This window comes from Pungitius pungitius, chromosome 8, assembly GCF_949316345.1.
Source record: "Pungitius pungitius chromosome 8, fPunPun2.1, whole genome shotgun sequence".
Classification (NCBI taxonomy): Eukaryota; Metazoa; Chordata; class Actinopteri; order Perciformes; family Gasterosteidae; genus Pungitius; species Pungitius pungitius.
Window position 1 is genome coordinate 14,111,837 of NC_084907.1, and position 19,907 is coordinate 14,131,743.

At 43.7% G+C, this 19,907-nt stretch overlaps 1 protein-coding gene across 1 annotated transcript in view; it reads left to right on the top strand.

Annotated features, from left to right (window-relative positions):
- The window catches only part of LOC119194048 (collagen alpha-1(VII) chain), a 39,467-nt gene that overhangs the window by 12,176 nt on the left and 7,384 nt on the right, over window positions 1-19,907 (top strand). The window contains exons 15-82 of the mRNA XM_062563921.1: window positions 90-215; window positions 333-479; window positions 690-812; window positions 1,010-1,276; window positions 1,396-1,539; window positions 1,658-1,789; window positions 2,249-2,395; window positions 2,803-2,934; window positions 3,005-3,154; window positions 3,247-3,386; window positions 3,478-3,604; window positions 3,695-3,838; window positions 4,489-4,658; window positions 4,838-4,879; window positions 4,993-5,019; window positions 5,112-5,156; window positions 5,228-5,347; window positions 5,436-5,507; window positions 5,597-5,632; window positions 5,715-5,768; window positions 5,909-5,983; window positions 6,148-6,261; window positions 7,331-7,357; window positions 7,452-7,505; window positions 7,606-7,677; window positions 7,763-7,822; window positions 8,154-8,189; window positions 8,273-8,317; window positions 8,892-8,927; window positions 9,050-9,094; window positions 9,216-9,251; window positions 9,367-9,402; window positions 9,552-9,584; window positions 9,683-9,754; window positions 9,858-9,914; window positions 10,093-10,128; window positions 10,220-10,300; window positions 10,875-10,910; window positions 11,029-11,073; window positions 11,193-11,264; window positions 11,403-11,447; window positions 11,530-11,565; window positions 11,685-11,726; window positions 11,854-11,934; window positions 12,089-12,124; window positions 12,243-12,278; window positions 12,352-12,432; window positions 12,539-12,574; window positions 13,137-13,208; window positions 13,332-13,376; window positions 13,685-13,720; window positions 13,935-13,970; window positions 14,468-14,572; window positions 14,652-14,717; window positions 15,120-15,155; window positions 15,238-15,273; window positions 15,354-15,401; window positions 15,495-15,530; window positions 16,607-16,732; window positions 16,899-17,108; window positions 17,193-17,228; window positions 17,345-17,389; window positions 17,467-17,583; window positions 17,666-17,737; window positions 17,859-17,903; window positions 18,660-18,695; window positions 19,692-19,727; window positions 19,821-19,865. Of these exons, the coding sequence (XP_062419905.1) occupies window positions 90-215; window positions 333-479; window positions 690-812; window positions 1,010-1,276; window positions 1,396-1,539; window positions 1,658-1,789; window positions 2,249-2,395; window positions 2,803-2,934; window positions 3,005-3,154; window positions 3,247-3,386; window positions 3,478-3,604; window positions 3,695-3,838; window positions 4,489-4,658; window positions 4,838-4,879; window positions 4,993-5,019; window positions 5,112-5,156; window positions 5,228-5,347; window positions 5,436-5,507; window positions 5,597-5,632; window positions 5,715-5,768; window positions 5,909-5,983; window positions 6,148-6,261; window positions 7,331-7,357; window positions 7,452-7,505; window positions 7,606-7,677; window positions 7,763-7,822; window positions 8,154-8,189; window positions 8,273-8,317; window positions 8,892-8,927; window positions 9,050-9,094; window positions 9,216-9,251; window positions 9,367-9,402; window positions 9,552-9,584; window positions 9,683-9,754; window positions 9,858-9,914; window positions 10,093-10,128; window positions 10,220-10,300; window positions 10,875-10,910; window positions 11,029-11,073; window positions 11,193-11,264; window positions 11,403-11,447; window positions 11,530-11,565; window positions 11,685-11,726; window positions 11,854-11,934; window positions 12,089-12,124; window positions 12,243-12,278; window positions 12,352-12,432; window positions 12,539-12,574; window positions 13,137-13,208; window positions 13,332-13,376; window positions 13,685-13,720; window positions 13,935-13,970; window positions 14,468-14,572; window positions 14,652-14,717; window positions 15,120-15,155; window positions 15,238-15,273; window positions 15,354-15,401; window positions 15,495-15,530; window positions 16,607-16,732; window positions 16,899-17,108; window positions 17,193-17,228; window positions 17,345-17,389; window positions 17,467-17,583; window positions 17,666-17,737; window positions 17,859-17,903; window positions 18,660-18,695; window positions 19,692-19,727; window positions 19,821-19,865 (5,090 nt within the window). The remainder of the gene's footprint in view (window positions 1-89; window positions 216-332; window positions 480-689; window positions 813-1,009; window positions 1,277-1,395; window positions 1,540-1,657; window positions 1,790-2,248; window positions 2,396-2,802; window positions 2,935-3,004; window positions 3,155-3,246; window positions 3,387-3,477; window positions 3,605-3,694; window positions 3,839-4,488; window positions 4,659-4,837; window positions 4,880-4,992; window positions 5,020-5,111; window positions 5,157-5,227; window positions 5,348-5,435; window positions 5,508-5,596; window positions 5,633-5,714; window positions 5,769-5,908; window positions 5,984-6,147; window positions 6,262-7,330; window positions 7,358-7,451; window positions 7,506-7,605; window positions 7,678-7,762; window positions 7,823-8,153; window positions 8,190-8,272; window positions 8,318-8,891; window positions 8,928-9,049; window positions 9,095-9,215; window positions 9,252-9,366; window positions 9,403-9,551; window positions 9,585-9,682; window positions 9,755-9,857; window positions 9,915-10,092; window positions 10,129-10,219; window positions 10,301-10,874; window positions 10,911-11,028; window positions 11,074-11,192; window positions 11,265-11,402; window positions 11,448-11,529; window positions 11,566-11,684; window positions 11,727-11,853; window positions 11,935-12,088; window positions 12,125-12,242; window positions 12,279-12,351; window positions 12,433-12,538; window positions 12,575-13,136; window positions 13,209-13,331; window positions 13,377-13,684; window positions 13,721-13,934; window positions 13,971-14,467; window positions 14,573-14,651; window positions 14,718-15,119; window positions 15,156-15,237; window positions 15,274-15,353; window positions 15,402-15,494; window positions 15,531-16,606; window positions 16,733-16,898; window positions 17,109-17,192; window positions 17,229-17,344; window positions 17,390-17,466; window positions 17,584-17,665; window positions 17,738-17,858; window positions 17,904-18,659; window positions 18,696-19,691; window positions 19,728-19,820; window positions 19,866-19,907) is intronic.

Sequence of the window (19,907 nt, forward strand, 5' to 3'; positions counted from 1 at the left end):
TATAAATGTTCTGAGTTGAATTCTGAGGGGATATGTAAAAAAAACACGTGTTCATGGATTCATGTTTTTCTGATTCTGTGGTGTTGCAGAGGAACAGCCAGTGGGGAGGGTGTCCAACCTGAGAGTTGTGGAGTCCCTGGGCAGCACGGTGAGGCTCGGCTGGACAGGCGTCGCCGGGGCAACACAGTACCGCATCAGTATCCTGAACACAGAAGGTGCACTGACGCTTTTTCATTCCTTGGTTTATTTTTCATTTTGATGATTGAGTGCTCAATAATAAACGAAGGTATGCTTGTGCAAACAACGGCTCTGTGTGTTTCATGACATTTCAGCGGGGTCAGAGGAAACACGGCGTATTCCTGGTAACCAGACGACCCTTGACCTCAGAGACCTGATAGTTGGCGTGCCTTATGGTGTCATTGTCGTAGCGCTAGTTGGAGAAAATGAAGGGGACCCAGTTACTGTTTACATCAAACCAGGTGGGTTGTGCTGCTGTGTGACTCATTCCGTTGTATTGCTCCTTTAAATGACCCGTTCTGGATAACAGATAACAAAAATGGATGTCTAATCTTTATAAAAATGTATTCTGTCAAGATCCATTATTTTTCTTGACATTTCACTGGTAACATTGAGGTCTTTCTTAAAATTGGGTACATTTTGTCACATGAGGCCCTCTATTTTTATTTCAGAGCAAGATGTTGGCAGAGTGACTAACCTTAGAGTGACAAACGCAAACAGTCGGAGAATTCGAATTGCCTGGGCAGGTGCTACAGGGGCAACAGGTTACAGGGTTACTTGGAGACAAGGCAACAGTAAGTGTTTCGTATCACAATGCCCTTTTGTGTATGTATTATTTTATTCCTTACATCCAAAAAGTTGTTTTTTAGATTTTGTTTTCATCATCCGTTAGGATAACAAGAGCAGCTAAAAGTAACATTTGTACTGAATTGTCTGTTTGTGAAACAGTCTGTTTGACGAATTGTATTGTGTCTGATGTTCTGCCTGGTAGATGCAGAGCAGGCCCGTGTCCTTGGCGCGGAGGTCACAGCCTTCACCATCGACGGCCTGCAGCCAGACGAGGCGCTGGTGATTGGTGTGGCTTCCATGCTCGATCAACGGGTTGGAGAGGTGGTCACACTGTCTAGTCGAACCAATCCAAACGGTGGATCAGTGGCTGGCCTCCGCATCGTTGACGTTACATCGCAGAGGATACGCATTGCATGGTCGCGTTCCACCAGGGCGACTGGCTATAAGGTCACATGGCGCCGCGCTGATGGTACAAGATGAATCCAAATACATAATGACATCAGCTGAAAGTCAGCTTCTTCCATCCTCATATATTGATATTAGCAGGAAAAGATTTCTACATATCCATACTATGTTTGGCTGGTGCAGGTGTCCAATCAACTAATAACGTGGCCGCAGATGTCTCTTCCTTCACCATTGATGGGCTGCAGTCAGATTCCGCCTACAACATACTAGTTTCTTCACTGACTGGCACTCGAGAGGGAAGTCCTTCCACCCTGAGTGTCAGAACAGGTACCACGCTGAGTGTCTAATACACATTACTGCTGTGTCTTTTGGGAGGAACATTGCTAGGGGTTCGGGTAATACTGAAAAGATCATCTGACTCCTTGGCTTCCATCCTAACCTTCAGAGTCGGATCCCTCTGTGGTCGGGAGTGTGACGTCCCTGAAAATCCAGGAGGGCCGTGGAGAGGTTGTCCGAGTCTCTTGGGTCGGTGTGCAGGGAGCGACGGCTTATCGGGTGTCTTGGAAGAGAACGGATGGTGGATATATTCATTGGCCCTTCCACTTTTGTTATAAAATCATAAACATAGTCCTGAATACAAATCTTAATATCTCAAAGGCATTCATTTGCATGTTTGATGTGGGTTTTTATGAAGTACTTATCCAAAGTCCATCTGATACAAAAACAGAAATGGCAGCTAGCTCATGGATTTTCACAGGGAACTGACAACATATCAATCTATGTCTCTGCAAGGCCACAAGTAGCCAACAACAACAATTGACATTGATTGGTTAGTTAATTTATGGCTTTGCTCTCGCCTCTGAACTATCGTCTGTTTCTCCAAACTGGTGGCATGCCATCTTCTACTGTAGGCAAGAGCCTTACAATAGATAAGAACCTCATGTAACCCCACTTCCAAACATCACAACAGTCCTCTTTAAATGTTTCACAAGAACCGTGTCAACCCACCCCCTGTTACCACTGTGTGCTGCTGCAGGTGGTGAAGAGAGGAGTCAGCTGGTGGGGGGAGACGTGACAGCAGTGGATTTGGACCAGTTGGACCCTGGAGCCCAATATGTGGTGCAGGTCATGGCTTTAGTTCAGAACAGGGAGGGAACCCCTGTGTCTGTCAGAATCACCACACGTGAGTCTCATCTTCCAGTAGTTTCCATAACCTCCAAAAAGTGTTGAAATAAACAATGGATGAAAGGATTTTTCTCAAGTGAATAGATTAAACTGTAAACTTCACCTTTTTAGATAGAAGTAGTTCACAAATGCTGAATATGGTAAAAATAGAACATACATATAACCACACATTGCACTTTAGACCTCAGTAATATATTGTTTGATGTCTCGCATTACCCTGAAATAATACAGTATGTAGACTCTAAGTAAACCCTTAGGTCGTTGAGGCCTTTGACCTTTGCTTTGTGTGTAGATAAGCATGGGAATGCTGTCTTTCTTGAGTGCACGGTACACAAAATGTAATATTTGAAGAAGTTTCAGTCAAATGAAAATGCCATTTCTTCTTGTTTGTACCTGTGTTTGCAGCTGGGAACCCCTCCCCCCCAGTGGCCACCATAACCGTACGAGTGGCAGAGGTTACCCGGAATTCTATGCGGATTGGTTGGAATCCAGTCGCTGGCGCCACAGGATACATTCTACGCTGGAGGGAGGAGACAGGTGAAACGTGCTTTTGCAAGTGTTATAATTGACTTTTGAAAGACTCGTATTAACTGTTTGCATTCCTCAGAGGTTGGCGGAGGCCTGTCTGTCACGCTCCCTGCTGCGTCCAGCTCTTACCAGGTGACGGGGCTGCGTTTGGGCCGCCGTTATCGCTTTACAGTGCAAGCCACCTTTCCAAATGGGTTTGGAACTGAGAGCTCCGTTGTTGAACGCACAAGTAACACACCGACACGTCCTCTTTCATGTACTTTCTATGCCTAGAAACACCTTTTTGATAACTTACTTAACCGTCCAAACCTTCTCTGTCAGCAGTTTGTGTGGGCGGGCGTCTGGACGTGGTGTTTCTGGTTCCAGCATCCACTGACCGGATTAGCATCGCGAGACCTCTGCGCGAACTGCTGACGAGTGCAGCAGGCTCGCTGGAAACCATCGGACCCGGCGACTCTCAGGTGCTGCTCTGAAGAATATGTGTCACAGAATCTGATGGCACGCACACCTGTAGCTGACTTAACATTTCGACCATTTTTCTTCCTGTTTCAGTTGGGAATTGTAGTCTATGGTTACAGACCCAAATTATGGTTCCTGCTTAATCGCCATGGCAGGTCTGACACACTTCTCCAAGAGATCCTGTCCACGCCATTTGACGAAAGTCCCGGGAACAACATTGGTGCGTTTCTTCCTCGCCTTTTCTGCACTTAATATACAATTTTCTGGTACGCGTGTGGTGAGTTACGATATCATCTGCCTCCCTCTGCAGGTGAGGCGGTGAGATACACCAGGCAGTACCTTCTGACCCCCTCAGCTGGACGGAGGCCGAGGGTCCCCGGTGCTGTCGTCATCATTGCTGACAAAACATCAGCGGACAACCTGACTCTCGCAGCCAACAGTCTCAGGGCTACAGGTGGGCTGAAGCAGACCAGCAAGCTGTCAAGTTATGGTTTGCTTCAGCCTGGTTGGATGTAACTGCAGTACATTGATATAAGAAAATAATCATTATAATTCATTGTAATAGTCTCCGTCAAAATGAAATATTTCTAATAAGTTACTCAACCTTTGTTACCTTAAATTCTTTGGACAACTATCTTTTTCCTAAATGATGAAAGAAGAATAATAAGTAAATTAATTCCAGCAAAATATCCTTCTCATTCGCACCAAACTTGTGCATTATAATCTAAATCTCTAGGTTCACGTGCTTACGCCTCGATTAAATGTATGTATGTGTAACCAAATGTGTATGTGTAGTCCAAATGAGGGTTTTAGGAAGGATCGCTTAATTTATTTTTTTGCGTTTTTCTTACTTTTCTCTGTTTGTCAATGCTGCGTTGACCACGAATGATCATTTTGCATGTTACGTTTTCTTTTAAGTCATTGGGCCTATGAGAGATGCTCCTATCTGGAATTTAAACAAGTTGAAAAACTGCTTTTGTTTTCTTCTGAATTCCCAGGAACCTCAACAATATAGAAACACACATTCAACACAAACGCATGCAAATTCAGAATCACCCTGTGTTCTGTGAGAGACATGTCTGTGTGCGTGTGTGTGTCTACCAGGTGTGACAGTGTTGGCTGTTGGTACGGACCAGGCGAACACCGAGGAGCTGCGTCGGGCAGTGACTGACGGCAGCACCCAGAACGTCCTGTTTGTCCGTGATGCTTCACAGTTGGACACCGTACATAGTGATCTTGCAGACCTGCTCTGTGGCATCGCCAGAATACCAGACGTAAGAAGAAACCTGGAAAAATGATATCTTTGTTATAGTTCATCCACTTTTGTTTGATCTGTTGAGAAATATTTTTCATGGTACTTTTTTGCTTTGTTTTATGGAAATATTATGGAATGTAATTTTAGTCCAAAAAAACTCTTTAATCTCTTTGGTCTAATCTTTCTGTCCTTGTTTAGGTAGGTCCAGGTCCAGAGCCATGCACCGTTCAGTGTCCTCAGGTGAGTTCTCCAGCTGTACTTTAATGCAGTACAGTGATAATATGGTCTTGTAGATTTCAATCATCCACAAACATCCTTCAAGTTCTAAGTTGAAACTCTCTTATTTATTTTAGGGTGAAAGGGGATATCGTGGAGAGAAGGTAACTTGCAGAAACAGGCAAACGTGTTTTACCACTCGCGTTGTAATGGGTATTTTCAGCTTTTTTCAGTGCCGTTTTGTTTCACCCTGCAGGGTGAGAGAGGCAGAGACGGTGCAGATGGGACCAAGGGAGATCCTGTAAGTCATTAATTACACTCGACTATTAACTGCAATGTGTTGTTGTTTATTAATACGAATGTGTGGGGTAGGGCCGTGACGGTCTGCCTGGGAGAGAAGGCCCCAGAGGACCTGAAGGACGCCCAGGTGCACCGGGCCAAACTATCCCTATTGACCCCTCATTGGGGGTGAAAGGTGAAAAAGGGGAAAGAGTGAGTAGAGCTAAGGCCATACCAAAAACCATCCACATTTCCCAAATGACGACTGAAGTAACAAAGCAAAATTTCTTTTTGCTTTAAGGGTTTTCCTGGCATCGATGGAAGTGCAGGTTTGCCAGGACGGCCAGGCTCACCTGGAAACACAGGGGTCCCGGTAAGGGAGCAAAGCCCACGCAGCCATCGGGTGTGTTGATGTTGTCCTATTGGCACATAAGTAACAGAACAATGTTGTGCTTGTGTCAGGGCTCACAGGGCCTGTCCGGAGTCAGAGGAGATCCAGTGAGTAACTCTTAACATGCAGAGTTGTTAAGTGCACATTTGCATATGTTTAGAGCTTCTTGAGTGTTTCCTGTTGTTCTAGGGCCAACCAGGTGGGATAGGTCCACTGGGTCCAAAGGGGACTAAAGGTGAAAGGGTGAGCAGAAAGAACATTTATTTTTCCTTAACTACCTGTGAAGTGTTTTTAGTTCCTTTGTGGCAGTTTGAAAGGAGGAAGAACAACACGAATGTGTGTGTGTGTGTGTGTGTGTTTTCTCTGCTATACTGATGCTTCAGGGTGAACCAGGCTCCGTTATATCAGGAGGGGGTCTTCCTGGGAGGAAAGGAGAGGCAGGCATCCCTGGAATACCGGTAAGTGACGACAGTACTGAATTAGCTCCGTATGGCCTCCTATCCTCACAGCGGGCTACACTCACGGACCCTCCAACACTCATCTGTAAAGGGATGCCCAGCTGCCATAAAGAAGTTGGGTGTAAGCTGTATACATTTCAATGTCATTTCTGTGTACTGACCAGGGTACTCCTGGTCGGCCAGGCATCGATGGGACCAAAGGAGCCTCTGGAGCTCCGGGTACACCTGGTCAGGATGGTCGCCCGGGTTTATCAGGAACGCCGGGACTCTCCATCAAGGTGAGCCACCCACCCTGCCTGGCTCCATTTCACTCAACTTGGGCACGTTTATAGTTTTTATTGAAAAGACACCAGCCTGAAATAATGAAGTAAAGAGTAACAACACAGATGATTTGCTCCCACAGAAATGATTTATTATTTATTGTATAAACTTTATTTATTTTATTTATTTATTTATTTTGCATCCTAATAAAGATGGATTTACTGACCTTTTTTTGGAGGGACATAGCTGTGTTGGTAAACATGAGTGTGCTGTGTACTATGGAATGATTTTAATGTAATTTATGTTGATACCATATTCAAAAAGGCACTTCAGGAACTATTCAGGAGTTGCTGGAAGTGTTTTTACAGTATTAGATAAACCAGACAGCACAAAAGTGCATTCCTGTTCTAATTTAGATTTTAGATTTGTACTAAAAGAAAAATATTTTCATCAGATAGGGGAATTGTAGAGACCATAATAAATTCTCTAAATTCTCAGTCGAGTGTATTGGAGCCAACCACTCGTCCAAGATGGAGCTGTTGTTGTCAGACTCATGCACATGGTGGTAGCATTGAGCCGCCGTGTCTCCAGTGGTGGCTGAAGAAATTACTCAATGTACCAGGAAAGATGAGATTCTTAGGTTTTTGTTGCACAATAGTCAGGATTATTATAGTATATAATGATTTTTTCTGTATCATTCTTGACTTTTTCGATTTATTATAACAAGACAGAATTTCATTGTAATACATTAAAATGATATTTAGCAAACTACTACTACTAATTGATAATAATTATAAAGATAATGGATCGTTTTAAATTAACAAAAGCAATGGAAGCAATTGTTTTCTGTAGATCAAAGGGATGACCAATACATCATTTATATAATACAGAAAATGTATTTTACATCCTGGTTCTGTGTTGTCATCGGCTTTCTATTTAAGCGTTCGCCTTGATGTAGAGATTCCACGTGCAATGGAAGAGAAGTGCGGTTCAACCTGGGATTAAGTGTGAATACACATGAAGCGCATCTATATATGTGGCTATCAGCATCCTCTCTACTCCATGTCTTTCATTCTCACTCTGCAGGGAGACAAGGGCAGCACAGGAGATAGGGTGAGTCCCAGCAGCCGCGTCCTCTCACTGCAGAAGTGCTCTGAGTAGAGCGTAAGCATAATGATTATCAGCTCTTATCTCCCTCGGCTGACAGGGACCTCCAGGAGTTGGAAGTGGGGTGGCCGTGAAGGGCGAGAAAGGCTCCCCAGTAAGCGCTGTCAATCACTGCCAATGTGCTGACTTGTTCAGTCTGCAGAGGAAGTCAGTGTGCTGTATTTTGCATTTAGTAATTGCATTTCTATTATCAGGGTGACGTAGGACCTCCAGGAGCTCAGAGTCCTCGAGGCCCATCAGGACCTCAAGGCAGCAAAGGAGACAAGGTAGATGCAGATTGATTCTGTGTATGAATCTTTGAGCATGCTACATGTTTAGCCCACAGTGAGGGCTTGTGTTTTTTTACTTCAGGGCGATAAAGGCGAAGGCGTTCCTGGACTTACTGGCAGGCAAGGAGACCCTGGGGACAGAGTAGGTTCAGCTCACAGTCATTTTAGATGGTCAACGTCAAGATGAGGTATCCGTTTGGTGATGATATTAAAACATTAGAAAGAACTGACCGCACATACATCTGTTCCACCTGCACAATCACATCACAATTCACAATCAATTGAGGTGTATCTGTTTCAAAGATGCTGTTATTACAATTTAGAGCTCTAAGGGGCTCTATGAATGTCCACAGGATGGAGCTGTCACAGTTAAAACAATTCAGTTCATTGGAGTAATTCCCTGCTAAGTAATAAAGCCACTTGACCTCCTAGGTGGAATATGTCCTATCATGCATTTTGCTCATGTGTTGCAGGGTCCCCGTGGGCCTCCAGGTGAAAGTGGTACTAAGGTAAGATGGAGGTAAGACAAATAGCTTCTCTTGTAAGCTTTTAATAGAGGAATAACCTTTATTACCCTGCTCTATTCCAATAGGGTGACCGAGGACAGCCAGGTGAGGCTGGATTGCAGGGAGACAGGGTGAGTACAGCGATGACGCACCAGGTGTAACAGAACATTTTACAACCGTGAAGAGCATATTCAATTTCTCATCAAACTTACATAGGCCTGAGGATTTCAATAGAGTTAATACATGTTGATTACAAAAAGGTGGAGACGCAATAAGCTGCCTCTTTTCTTCAGTCCAATGAAGAACGTGCTGCAGAGAACTGACAGACAGCTTTGTTGTTGTCTTGCTGTCCTAATGTTCCTAGTTTGTCTTCATGGCATCATGTTTATTGTTGTCCACAATTTGTTTAAATGTTGTGTAGGCTGGGAAATACAGGAAATCCTCCAATGAATCCTTTAAAATCTGCTTATTTTGTAACAAGACGATGCAAGTTGAGAAGCTATATTAATTGCCACATAGCTACTAACAATCCCAGGAAACACATTCACAGTATTAGCATTGTGAAAGTTACGTACTGTACCCGTCTTTGCAGGATGAAGGATTTGTTGACAGTGAGTCAGATAATCAGAGGAGTCCCAAAACATTCCCAAAACATGCAATGTGACTTATACAATTCAGTGAACCTATGCATGCATTTGTTTGCAGGGGGAGCGAGGACCAGCTGGTGAAACTGGGGCGAGAGTGAGTAGAGCAGAGTTGGTTACGTTTTTAAAAAAATTTAGATTAGTTCAACTGTTGACATCCCTTTATTTATTGGAGAGGGGGGGTATGTGTGCTGTTATCTAAATATTGTTTTGTCACAGGGTGACTCAGGGAAGCCGGGCCTCGCAGGAGCAACAGGGTTAAGAGTGAGTGAAAGACTGGCGTGTTGCTAATCAAATCAGTGTTACTTTCACACTGGCTGCATGGTCGGACTGTTATTTATGCGCAGTGAGAGACGTGAATCAAGTCTTTCCCTTTTGTCACCAGGGTTTACCGGGACCCAGTGGACCGGCAGGAGAAAAGGTGAGGCTGATTACAGCACGAAAAGCAGCAGGTCAATAGCAATGTGACACATTTCACGTGATCAGATGCAATGAATCTTCGTAGCTAAGATGAAAGAACACCTGTCTGTTGCCAGGGAGCCGAGGGCGCACGAGGGGAGCCTGGCAGAAGTGTGAGTTATCAGATGAGGAAACAAAATCAGGCATCATTTTGATCACAAACGGATCGAAATGCCTCCCTTTCACTATGTCCTGCATACTGGTACGTCCGCTGACGAGTTGTGCGATGACGATTCCTTAATGTTTCATTCAAATCATGCAGGCTCCAAGTTTTCCAGGGAAGAAAGGGGAACAGGTGGGCTTTTAAGTTCTGTTCTCCTGAGACTTTTCATTTTTCCAGCTCAATGGTCCTTCACTCTGACCTGTTTCCTCTCCTGTGCACATCTGCCAAAGGGGGACCGAGGCCTGGCTGGTAATGATGGGGCGAGGGGAGACAAGGGCGACGCCGGACAGAAGGGGGAGAAAGTGAGAGACCAGTGGATGATGATGTTCATGGAAATCTGTGTCTGCAGTAAAATTACCATCTGACGTTTGTCTAAATGAAATATCCTCTCTGTCATTTTGCAAGGGGTCTTCAGGGTCAGGAGGGTCAGCTGTTGGAGTTAAAGGAGAGCCGGGAGAGAGAGTGAGTCATAGTCACACCTCTTTAAACGGCACAATGTTATCGTTTACAGCTGCCATGATCTATTCCTTACAACTGAAGCAGTTATTCAGAACATATTCCCTCGTGCCGACGGTCAATGGAAGTCGTGCCCCAAAACGGCTCTGTCCCAAAATACATAAAACATGTGCTCTTCCCTCAGGGACTTGCTGGTATCAATGGAAGACCGGGCGCCAAGGTGACAAGCCTGCAATGTTGGTCTTTTTGTGTGTTTTCAGCCTTTCTGTTAATTTTGATTTACAAACGGGTCTCTTTTAACGGATCCTCAGGGAGATCAAGGTGATCCTGGAGAGCGTGGGGACAATGGCAGGCCAGGAATCGCAGGGAAGCCTGGTCTCGCTGGGAAAGAGGTATTCTCAGCGTAGAAATAGGCTATTTTTTTGGATTGTTCACAAAAGTCATTTCTAACAAAACAGTCCTTTGTAACAGATTTTTTTGACATAAGGATTTACTGTTTTTTTTTTATCCTTTTAGTCTGAATATCAGTGGAATTATGTCCACTTAGCACCTGAGAAATTATGTTTTATAGAAAACAATATTGAAAAAGATCTACAGATTAATCAGCAGTTATTGATGTTGCAGCTCAAGAGATTTTATTGTGTTATCACGTCTTTCTTTCTCACTCAGCGAAACAAGACATTACTCTATACTCTTTTAATAAAAATAGTAAAACAATTATTGTTGCATGTTGGTCTCAGAGCTGAAATCAAACATCAGACCGCCTGTTTTCTTTCTTCTGTTTCCTTCCAACATGCATCTCTATCTAATGATGCCACTTTAGAGGTAAAAGTGACACTTTGTGTGTATGACATGGTGTTTTTTTGTGTTCTCTGACTCTCTACTCAGTTGATGTTGTTGGAATTGAGTGTCCTTCTATAATCTTGAATAAAGGGATTCACTACTATCAATATGTATTTCCTAAAGGGAGAAAGAGGAGAGAAGGGTGATGAAGGCACACCTGTAAGTATAAAACATTTCAACGTCCTCTCTTCATAAAGAGTCTGTTTATTTATAAAATAAATAATGTGTACATGTCACTCCAAATGTTTATTGACGTTTTAAACGTGCTTTTCATCAGGGGGAGTCTGGTCCTCCTGGGAAGCAAGGAGAACGAGGACTGAGGGTTAGGACAAGTGTCTTTGACACATTTTGGAATGACATTTTCTTTCTGATACTTAGCCACTAATGTCAGTGAAAAGTTCAGTCAACAGATTTGAATTGTTTTTGATTGGCCGCGCTCAGGGACTGGCTGGTCAGCCGGGTCGACCGGGAGAAAAAGGAGACGCGGGAGACCCAGGAGAGCACGGACGAAACGTGAGGCACTCATCTATGTATCATCACACAGACAGCATTTCCAATAAGCACTTGTGCTTTCCCACTGAAGCCTCCAGAGGAGAAATAGTGAGGAAGGTCAGCCGCTCCATATATTTATTGATATTTTTTGGATTGTAGGGCAGCCCTGGACCCGCAGGACCCAGAGGAGAGAAAGGAGAACTGGTTTGTCGTCAGCTTTATTTTTCACCAAGTGCCTAAAACATCTATCGTAAGTTGGCTAGAATGTTTTACTCTCTTCTCAAAGGGACCCCAAGGCCTTCCAGGACCACCAGGAAAAGTGGTGAGTGTGTCATTTTGATCACAGTAAACTACGTGCTGCAGCATCTTCTTTCCATTAAGAGAAGGTCCTGTAGCTCAACTCAATTCAACCCCTGACTCCATTTGTCTGTTGTTTTAAAGGCTGACATTAAGGGCCAGTTGAGAGGAGATCGAGGAGAGAAGGTGTGTACTGTGCCTCTGAAGAACGCACGGGTTGCAATACGTATTCCCCCCAAACTTTGCAGCCACTGTATATAAGGCTCCTAAAAAATGACACCATCAGGCACAAAACTTTTATTGTTATTTTCAGGGAGACAGTGGGGACCCGGGAGAGCACGGCGGCAAAGGTCAGAAAGGTGAAGCCGGCACTCCTGGAGCCCCAGGCCTACGGGTGAGCTTGCCTCATTCTTGCATTTTGTGAACACTCCGACAAGCCACCGCATAGTGTACACATCAGTATGCTACCGGACCCTTTCCCTGTATATTTGGTATGCATGACTGATGATCATTTGTGACTCCTTGTTCTTTCCTCGCTGCTTATACAGGGTCCCGAGGGACAGCGGGGACCCGCAGGCACAAGAGTGAGTTTGCTTTGTGTCGCTGCTTCTCTACTTCAATTTTCATCACTAGATATCATATCTCTCATTACCTGGATGATTTCCATTCACGCACATTGTATTTCTCTTCTAATGTTTACAGGGCGACACAGGAGACAGAGGAGCGCCTGGAGAGAAGGTTTGAAATCAGTGGCTGATCTCACCTTCTAAACCGTTTTTATCAATCTAATCCTCAACATCTGTGTGATCAGGGGGAAAGGGGAACATCTGGCTTGGATGGACGTCCCGGTCTGGATGGTAAACAAGGTGCTGCTGGACCACCTGGTCTGAGGGTACTTTGTGCTATCTTTTGCCCAAACTTTAAACACATACAGTATTTTGGCCTCACCGGGTTATGAATGCATGTTGCTGATGTGTCAGTTTGTCTTTGTGTTACAGGGTGATCCTGGGAAGCAGGGTGATCCTGGAAGAGACGTGAGTCCCACTGGTTTGGAATATACAATTGGCACGGATTTTCTATTAGTTATCAGTAATTATGTTTAAGTAGATGCTGATATTTCAACACATTTTCAGTTAGCACACATCTGCCCCTGAGTTGCAATCACAAATGCACCTTTTGTGCGTGGGCTGCAGAGGGCACTGTGGAGGTGTTAAAAATCACCACTCTGACCAGTTGCATAAGCCCAATGCAGGGAAACACAGCAGAGACAGTTCAGTTTCACAGGAGACTATTATATAATATTGAACACAAAAATGACTGCTAAAATAACAGTTTAGCTCTAAATCCTATTTTAATGGGCAGACACACAATGGCTCTGTAACTGCTGCTGTACATCCAAAACAAATTGCAATCGCTATTTCTTTCATTAACACACTTTTAAACTGGTATATTAGACCTTTTAATATTAAACCTTTTAATAATCTTCTGCCTGTACATCCTCACAACAGGGTGCAACATGTGAGCAAATCAAATTTAGTTTAGCATTTAATCGGAATAAAAGGGAGATTAAATCGTGCATGTCGGTTTGATTAATAGGGTTTACCGGGACTAAGAGGGGACCAGGGCCCCCCGGGGCCTGTTGGGCCTCTGGGCACCGCAGGGACACCTGTGAGTACACACACAACCTTTTAATTTTGTATAAATGTGTCACTTTATCAGACTCATCCATTATTTGTGTTTAGATCTCCGCCCAGTTTGCTCAGTGGAATCGCTCATGTTGTTATATTTCAGGGTAAAGCAGGTGAAAATGGCAAACCTGGTTCTCCTGGCAAAACGGTAACTTCTCACTTTTCCCCTTTCTTACTTCAGAATCTTCAGTGCACACTCTATTAGTGACTTGACAGAACATGGCAAGAATACGAATCTCGTTATTTCTTTTAGTATATATGTTTCTATTATTCCCTAATCTGGTAATCGCCTAGCCAATAAAACAGTGAGGACACCTATTTCAGGGTCTGCTGCATCGTGGTTTTAAGTGAGTCTCTGAAGCAATGGCAATTAATTGTCTGAGTACGCATTCAGCAGACTGGCCATTATTCATTTTGCTTGATCAAATCTGTATTACATTTAGTTTTCACTTGCAGGGCGAGGACGGTGTGCCAGGTGAAGATGGGAGAAAGGTTTGTGGCAAGAAGTATTTGTGAATAATAATCTACACAGTGCTCCGACTACAAGACACACAGCGGGGAAAACGGCAAATAAAAGGGCCTTAAAACAGATTGAAACAATACTTTAGACAGATTTAGAGACTATTGTCTTTGTAGGAATTTGTTAATGAAAATGATGCTGTCTGCATTTCTTTGTGAATCTGACAGTGTTGTCTTTAATGTGCAGGGTGACAAAGGAGATTCAGGAGCTGCAGGAAGAGACGTCAGTTTCTCCAAATCTCTCTTACTTCAATATCTCTTTGTGTTTTGTTTGTTTCTACGCTGCATCCTGTCTGGTAAACCTGCCCCCTTTGACCCTGCCCCCCCCCCGCTTTTGTTTTACGAATCAGCTTTCCTCTTTTCCCTTTTTCCTTTGCAATTTGCCACTGAAGTGTGTATTTATCAACTGTAGTTTGCTCTGACATTGACATTACCATCACACCCTCACTCACCGCTGAATCAATTGGCTTCTCAGAAGTAGCTATATAAATTCACTAGCCACTAATGATCAAGCCTCTGAGGGGGATCCCCTTCTGAGAAGCATCTAAAGAGGCACCAAATGTCAATGCTGTGCTGTTTTCATGTGCAAATTCTCATTAATTATCTCTAGAAGGCAGCAGCCACCTGCTTTGATTTTATAGTTCAGCCTCCACTATAGGGCAGGAGGAAGTAACCATGTGTAGAGAGAGCCTCCCTTGTATAATTGCACTTGATTTCCAGGGCCGAGACGGGCAGAAAGGAGAGCGGGGTCTTGCTGGTTCTGTCGGACCCTCTGGCCCTTCCGGGCTCCCTGGAGTACCCGGCAGCATTGGTCCTCCTGGACAGGTACAGCGTTTGAAATCGATAATGAGTTGGGACTATTAGTGTCATCTTTAAATGTCCACACGCTGCCCCTGTCTCTTAGGTGGTGTACGTTAAAGGAGTTGAAGCGGCACCGATCCCCGGCCCCCAGGGGCCCGCGGGAACCCCTGTGAGTTTGCATGAATTTGCAGCATTCTGACATTACAGTAAATTACAGTGTTTTCATAGCATATGACAGTCACTGCTTTTAGTGAAATGTTGGGTGCTAGAAATAATTCTCCAGGGGTAACTGGGTGTACTATGAGAAGAATTCCTCTCCATGTGATTACAATGAGTGTTTACTTTTGCATCCCATTATAAAGTTGTTTAGTTTACAGAAACTTCCAATAATAACTTCTAGCTGATATCTATTCCTCGTGTGGTCATGATGTCCCCAGCAGCGTTGCTCTTGCACATGTAGCGGCATAGATGCAGGTTCTTATCTACGCCTGTCCCTGTGTGCTACTGCAGCCCTGCCACAGTCTTATCTGTTTTCATCCTTGTCCTCACTCTGTCCTTGCCTGTCCTCCAGGGCGTGCCTGGGATCCCTGGAGCTGTGGGACTCCGAGTAAGTTGTGGTGGTCTGTGTTTATCCCCGTTGGCTTTCGATTTGTAAACGGCTCTTAACCTTCTAACTTTCTTTGTTGCAGGGAGAAAGAGGCCCAACTGGCCTGAAAGGTGAAACTGTAAGTCAAAAGTCCTTCCTTGTTTTGTTGAAAATGTGTGGTGAGTGGGGTTCTGTGATGACACTTTTTTTCATTGGCAGGGAGACCCAGGAGAGGACGGAACGCCTGGCAAACCTGGCACAGCAGTGGTAAGATGTCAGCACATCACTGTGACTGGAATCATTTATTCTCAATGTTGTTCATCTTTGTTGACTGCAGTTTTTGCATATTTCTCTCACCAGGATGTGCAAAGGGCTCTGGCCAATCTAGGGATTCAGGTATGTGGACTGGCACCCAGTGAGGATTTGCAGTTCAATGATCCTGGATCAATACAGTTTGTTGAGGCGGATGAGGTGCTTAAGTATTTGATAAAGAGAATATAAAGAGATATGCAATGCATACATCTTTACTCTGAACATCATATAGTTGTAGCATGACTGACCTTTCTAAGATGGAAAACGCTAGACGCTAAAGCACATTTATTTTTGATTGACAATTTTGATTATTAAACCTTTCATCAATGCTTATTTCCAAAAGCTTTGTACCTGCATGTAATGCGGCTTTAACTAGTTTCACACTTATTTCTGTCAGTGTAGCGCTAAGCATTTTTTGTTAGTAGTTAGAGATATTTTTGGGGATATTTCAAATCTCAAAATGAATTTGTGCATCCAAATGATAGATTCCTATAAAATTCTTTTTACATTTATATTTCTATTAATTCCCAGCAGTCTTAATCTAAATCACTACTAATGAATAGAAAAGCTTTATTAAATAGCAAAGGGGAAACTCCAAAAACAGTTAATGCACACAATAGACATATTCAACATAGCGGGCAGGAAACAACACAAAAAATAAAAAACAAAAATGCCATAAGGTGTATGAAAAATGTTAGAAAGATTTTAAAATCTAAAACTCAATTCTGCGCCAGCCTTTCTTATCATCTTACTGATCCTGTTTTTCACGGGTCTATTTTTTCTTAAAGCTTCTAGATGTATTTATGACTGGACATGAAAACCAAATATCTTCTGGTAAAAGAAGATCAGCAGTATTGGATTGGATCTTGATTTATGGGCCTTGTAAAAATAGGACCGCAAAAACCCACAGCAGCATGTTGGGCTTGATGTCATAGATGTAGTTTGATGTCATTGACCGACAGATTTACGACTAAATTGTTTGTTAACCTCATTTAGTATACTAGAATATGAAAAACTATCTCAATTCCTCACAGTGAAACCGTTTATTCCATATGTTTCGAGTGAGTTCATTTTTAAATAAATACTAGGCATTGCATTTTTTGGCATGTGTGAAATACATGTCGATATTAGAAGCAATATGATCTGCTGTGATCCAACAGGTGTTGGATCTAAAGGCCATTGTGGACAAGAAGGACATACCACTGACTCCTATAGTGCAGAGGGCAGTGAAAGGGGACAAAGGAGACGGTGGTGAACCTGGACCGAGAGGGCCATCTGGAGCCGACGTGAGTATGACTAAAGGCATCTTTGAGGCTTGCAGTGAAAAAATGACTTGATGAAGACCGCTGTGAGATCTTATAAATCCAGATTTGCATGTGTAAGAGTCCAAACTACCTCATTTGGCCTAAATGTTTATTTGTTTATCTCTCTCCATTTCCTTTTGTGCCCCAGGGTTCCCGTGGTTTTCAAGGAGAGAGAGGAGCCAAAGGGGATCAAGGAGAGCGAGGACTCACGGGAGCCACTGGACCTCCGGGTAGAGCCATTGGAGAGCGAGGGCCGGTGGGACCCCCGGGGCCCCCCGGAGATTCAGGCAAACCAGGAATACCGGGAGTTCCTGGGCGAGTTGGTGAACTAGGAGAGGCTGGAAGGCCAGGAGAGAGGGTGAGTTGAGGAAAGTCTGCTTAACATATGAAGATTGTGTCTGTTAAGATGATTCAGCTTATAAAGTGTATATCTGTATTTCAGGGAGATAGAGGAGAGAAAGGGGACAAAGGAGACGCTGTAAGTGTTTCTGTTTAACATTCCTTATTTTGGTCCACCACATCAAGGTAGTGGGAAGAAATTACGTTTTTATGTGATTTTAACTCTAAATTGTGTGTTTCTTCTCTGTTTTTCAGGGTAAAGTCGGGCTTACAGGAATGGCCGGCCCACCTGGTCAAAAGGTAAAAAATGATAAATTAGACAATAGAATTTAGATCATTTTAACATAGTAAAATATGTTTGTGTGCATTTGCTTTAGGGAGCATCAGCTGACTCTGTACTAATTGGTACACCTGGAACCCGAGGGCCTCCAGGGGGTATGGGACAGAAAGGAGAAGCCGGTGCTACAGGATCACCTGGACCTCCAGGAGAACGGGTGAGATTCACACATAACAATAATAAGAACATTTGTCACATGTTTCTATTTAAGAACAAGCTACATTTAATGTGTCTTGCAGGGTTTTGCAGGCTCTCGCGGTGACAAAGGAGACAGAGGACAGTCTGGAGAAACAGGACGTGATGGCTCGCAGGTGAGCTGAGTATTGTAATGAATTCAGTCTCCTAAAGCAGGATAATCTGATTTTCACCTTATTCTTCACATTCATGATGACAAAAACAATATAAGTTGTCATTTTTGTTTTGTCATTTTAGGGATCACCAGGAGAACCAGGAAAACCAGGTCAGGATGGTAAACCGGTAAGTGTCAAGTACTGGATGTAAGGTTATATGCGTCAATAAGGTTTTTTTTTGTCTTTTCTTTGATTGTCATATAGCAATGACATTCTTTGTTTAGGCACATGTTTGTAACTATTTAGTTTATGTTTTTTCAATAGACTTGTTAAGTCTACAAAAATAACAATATGTATTTAATAGTAACACTTCACAATCTATTCATTCACAGGTATCTAAAATATATATTCTGGTATATAAAAATAGAAGTATTTGTTTGTATGAAACTTTTTGATGTGAAAATAATCCATCTCTATCCTTCTCATAGTCTTTGCTGTGATCACATAGAACCCAAACAGAAATGGTTGGTAAATGTAGCCAGAGGAGAGGTATTAAGTACTGCCTCACACTTTGTGTTTTCCTTCCATCCATGTCGGAGCAGGGCCCAACAGGGCCCGCTGGTCCTATTGGCCAACCAGTGAGTAACCAGTGACCCAGCAAAGGGGCTTCGTCTTTTGCCCGATCCTCAAAGCAGACCACTGGGTTGGCTGACCCGGCTCGCTTTTCTTCCTCTCGGGCCGAGGCTTCATAGGTCCTTAGACCGAAACCTTTAGCAGCTGTGCGGCTCCCTCGCTCACTTCCTCGCTCTCATAAGTCTTATCCCTGCCCATTTCCTTTTGTGTGTTGTTTGTTCCCCCTCTTCAAACACCGTTCTCCTCCACCTGCCCCCCCCCCCCCCCCCCCCTCTGCCATCCTCTCTCCTCTGTCTTTTATCCTCTCCAGGGCCTGCCTGGGTTCCCAGGAGTTCTAGGCAGACCGGTAGGTTCTCTGCTGCTTGCTGGCATGCTTGAGCTCTGGAGGAGGGAGGGCCAGGAGGACCTGTCTCTTTGGTATCTGATACAAATGTGAAAGGCACCAAGGCTTCAGGGACGCCAGTGGGGTTTGGCTTAGACAGGAAGCGGCTCGAAAGATGTATCCGTATTGAATAACAGGAGATGAGAACCACCCGTCAGGAGGATGCACACATTGTCGGCTACCTAACAGGCAAATGTCATCCCTTTAATCTCCATGCATTTTTATTGGAAACATCCTTCTGGGAACCGGGATACAGGGATTGCTCGGTTCCTCATAAAATATAAATAAACACCAATTGTCCCCACAGCATTGAAGGCAAACACAATAGATACATTTTTAAACATGTGAGACACCAAATATTTGTTGGAGGAGATGAAAGAAAGTAATTTTTAGGTGAAGCTCTCTACAATAATAGAGGGGAATACAAAATTGGGTTTTTGGAACGCCAAAAAGTAGTTTGTGGTCAATTCGCTTGAGTGTGCTTATCGTGCATGCAGCTGCTGCTGATGCTGTGTGCTTATCTCTCTCGCACCACTGTTTTTCAGAGCCGACCACGCAAGTGTCTCTTTGTTGATGTTGTTGATTCTAAGTTTGTGTTGTCACAAGTCAGTCGGATATTTTATGTGTTTGTATATTATTTGTCTCCTGGAAAGACTCTTGTTAGAAACCCCATGTTGTTTGTGAACATTTACAGAATTGTTTGACTTTTTAGGAATTTAAGTGGTTCTCTGAGAGTTGGATGAGAAGGTCTACACCTCTCCCATATCTGTTTGTTGAATAAATTCTGTCACTGAAGCTATTAAACGTAGCATGTTGATTAGAAGCATTCATTCATTTGTCACGACAAACACCAGCTTTTCTAAGATGTCAAAATATACAATTTAAATAAATGGCCTCTGTGCTCTTAGTGAGTATCTTCTGATGTGAGTATACAGTACATGACTCGTATTTCAATTCTAGGGAAACCCCGGAGAGCCTGGAATTAGAGGGCCGACTGTAAGTATCACGGGCATTATGAAGCATGCACACACATTCACACACTCTCAACAGCAGCTGTTTAAATGTGTTGGCGCTATGTGTTTCAATCAGGGCCCCATGGGTCCCAACGGGCTTCCAGGTCCAGCAGGTGTGAAGGTGAGTTGATAACAACACCTCAGTGTGCACGTGTGGTTCCTC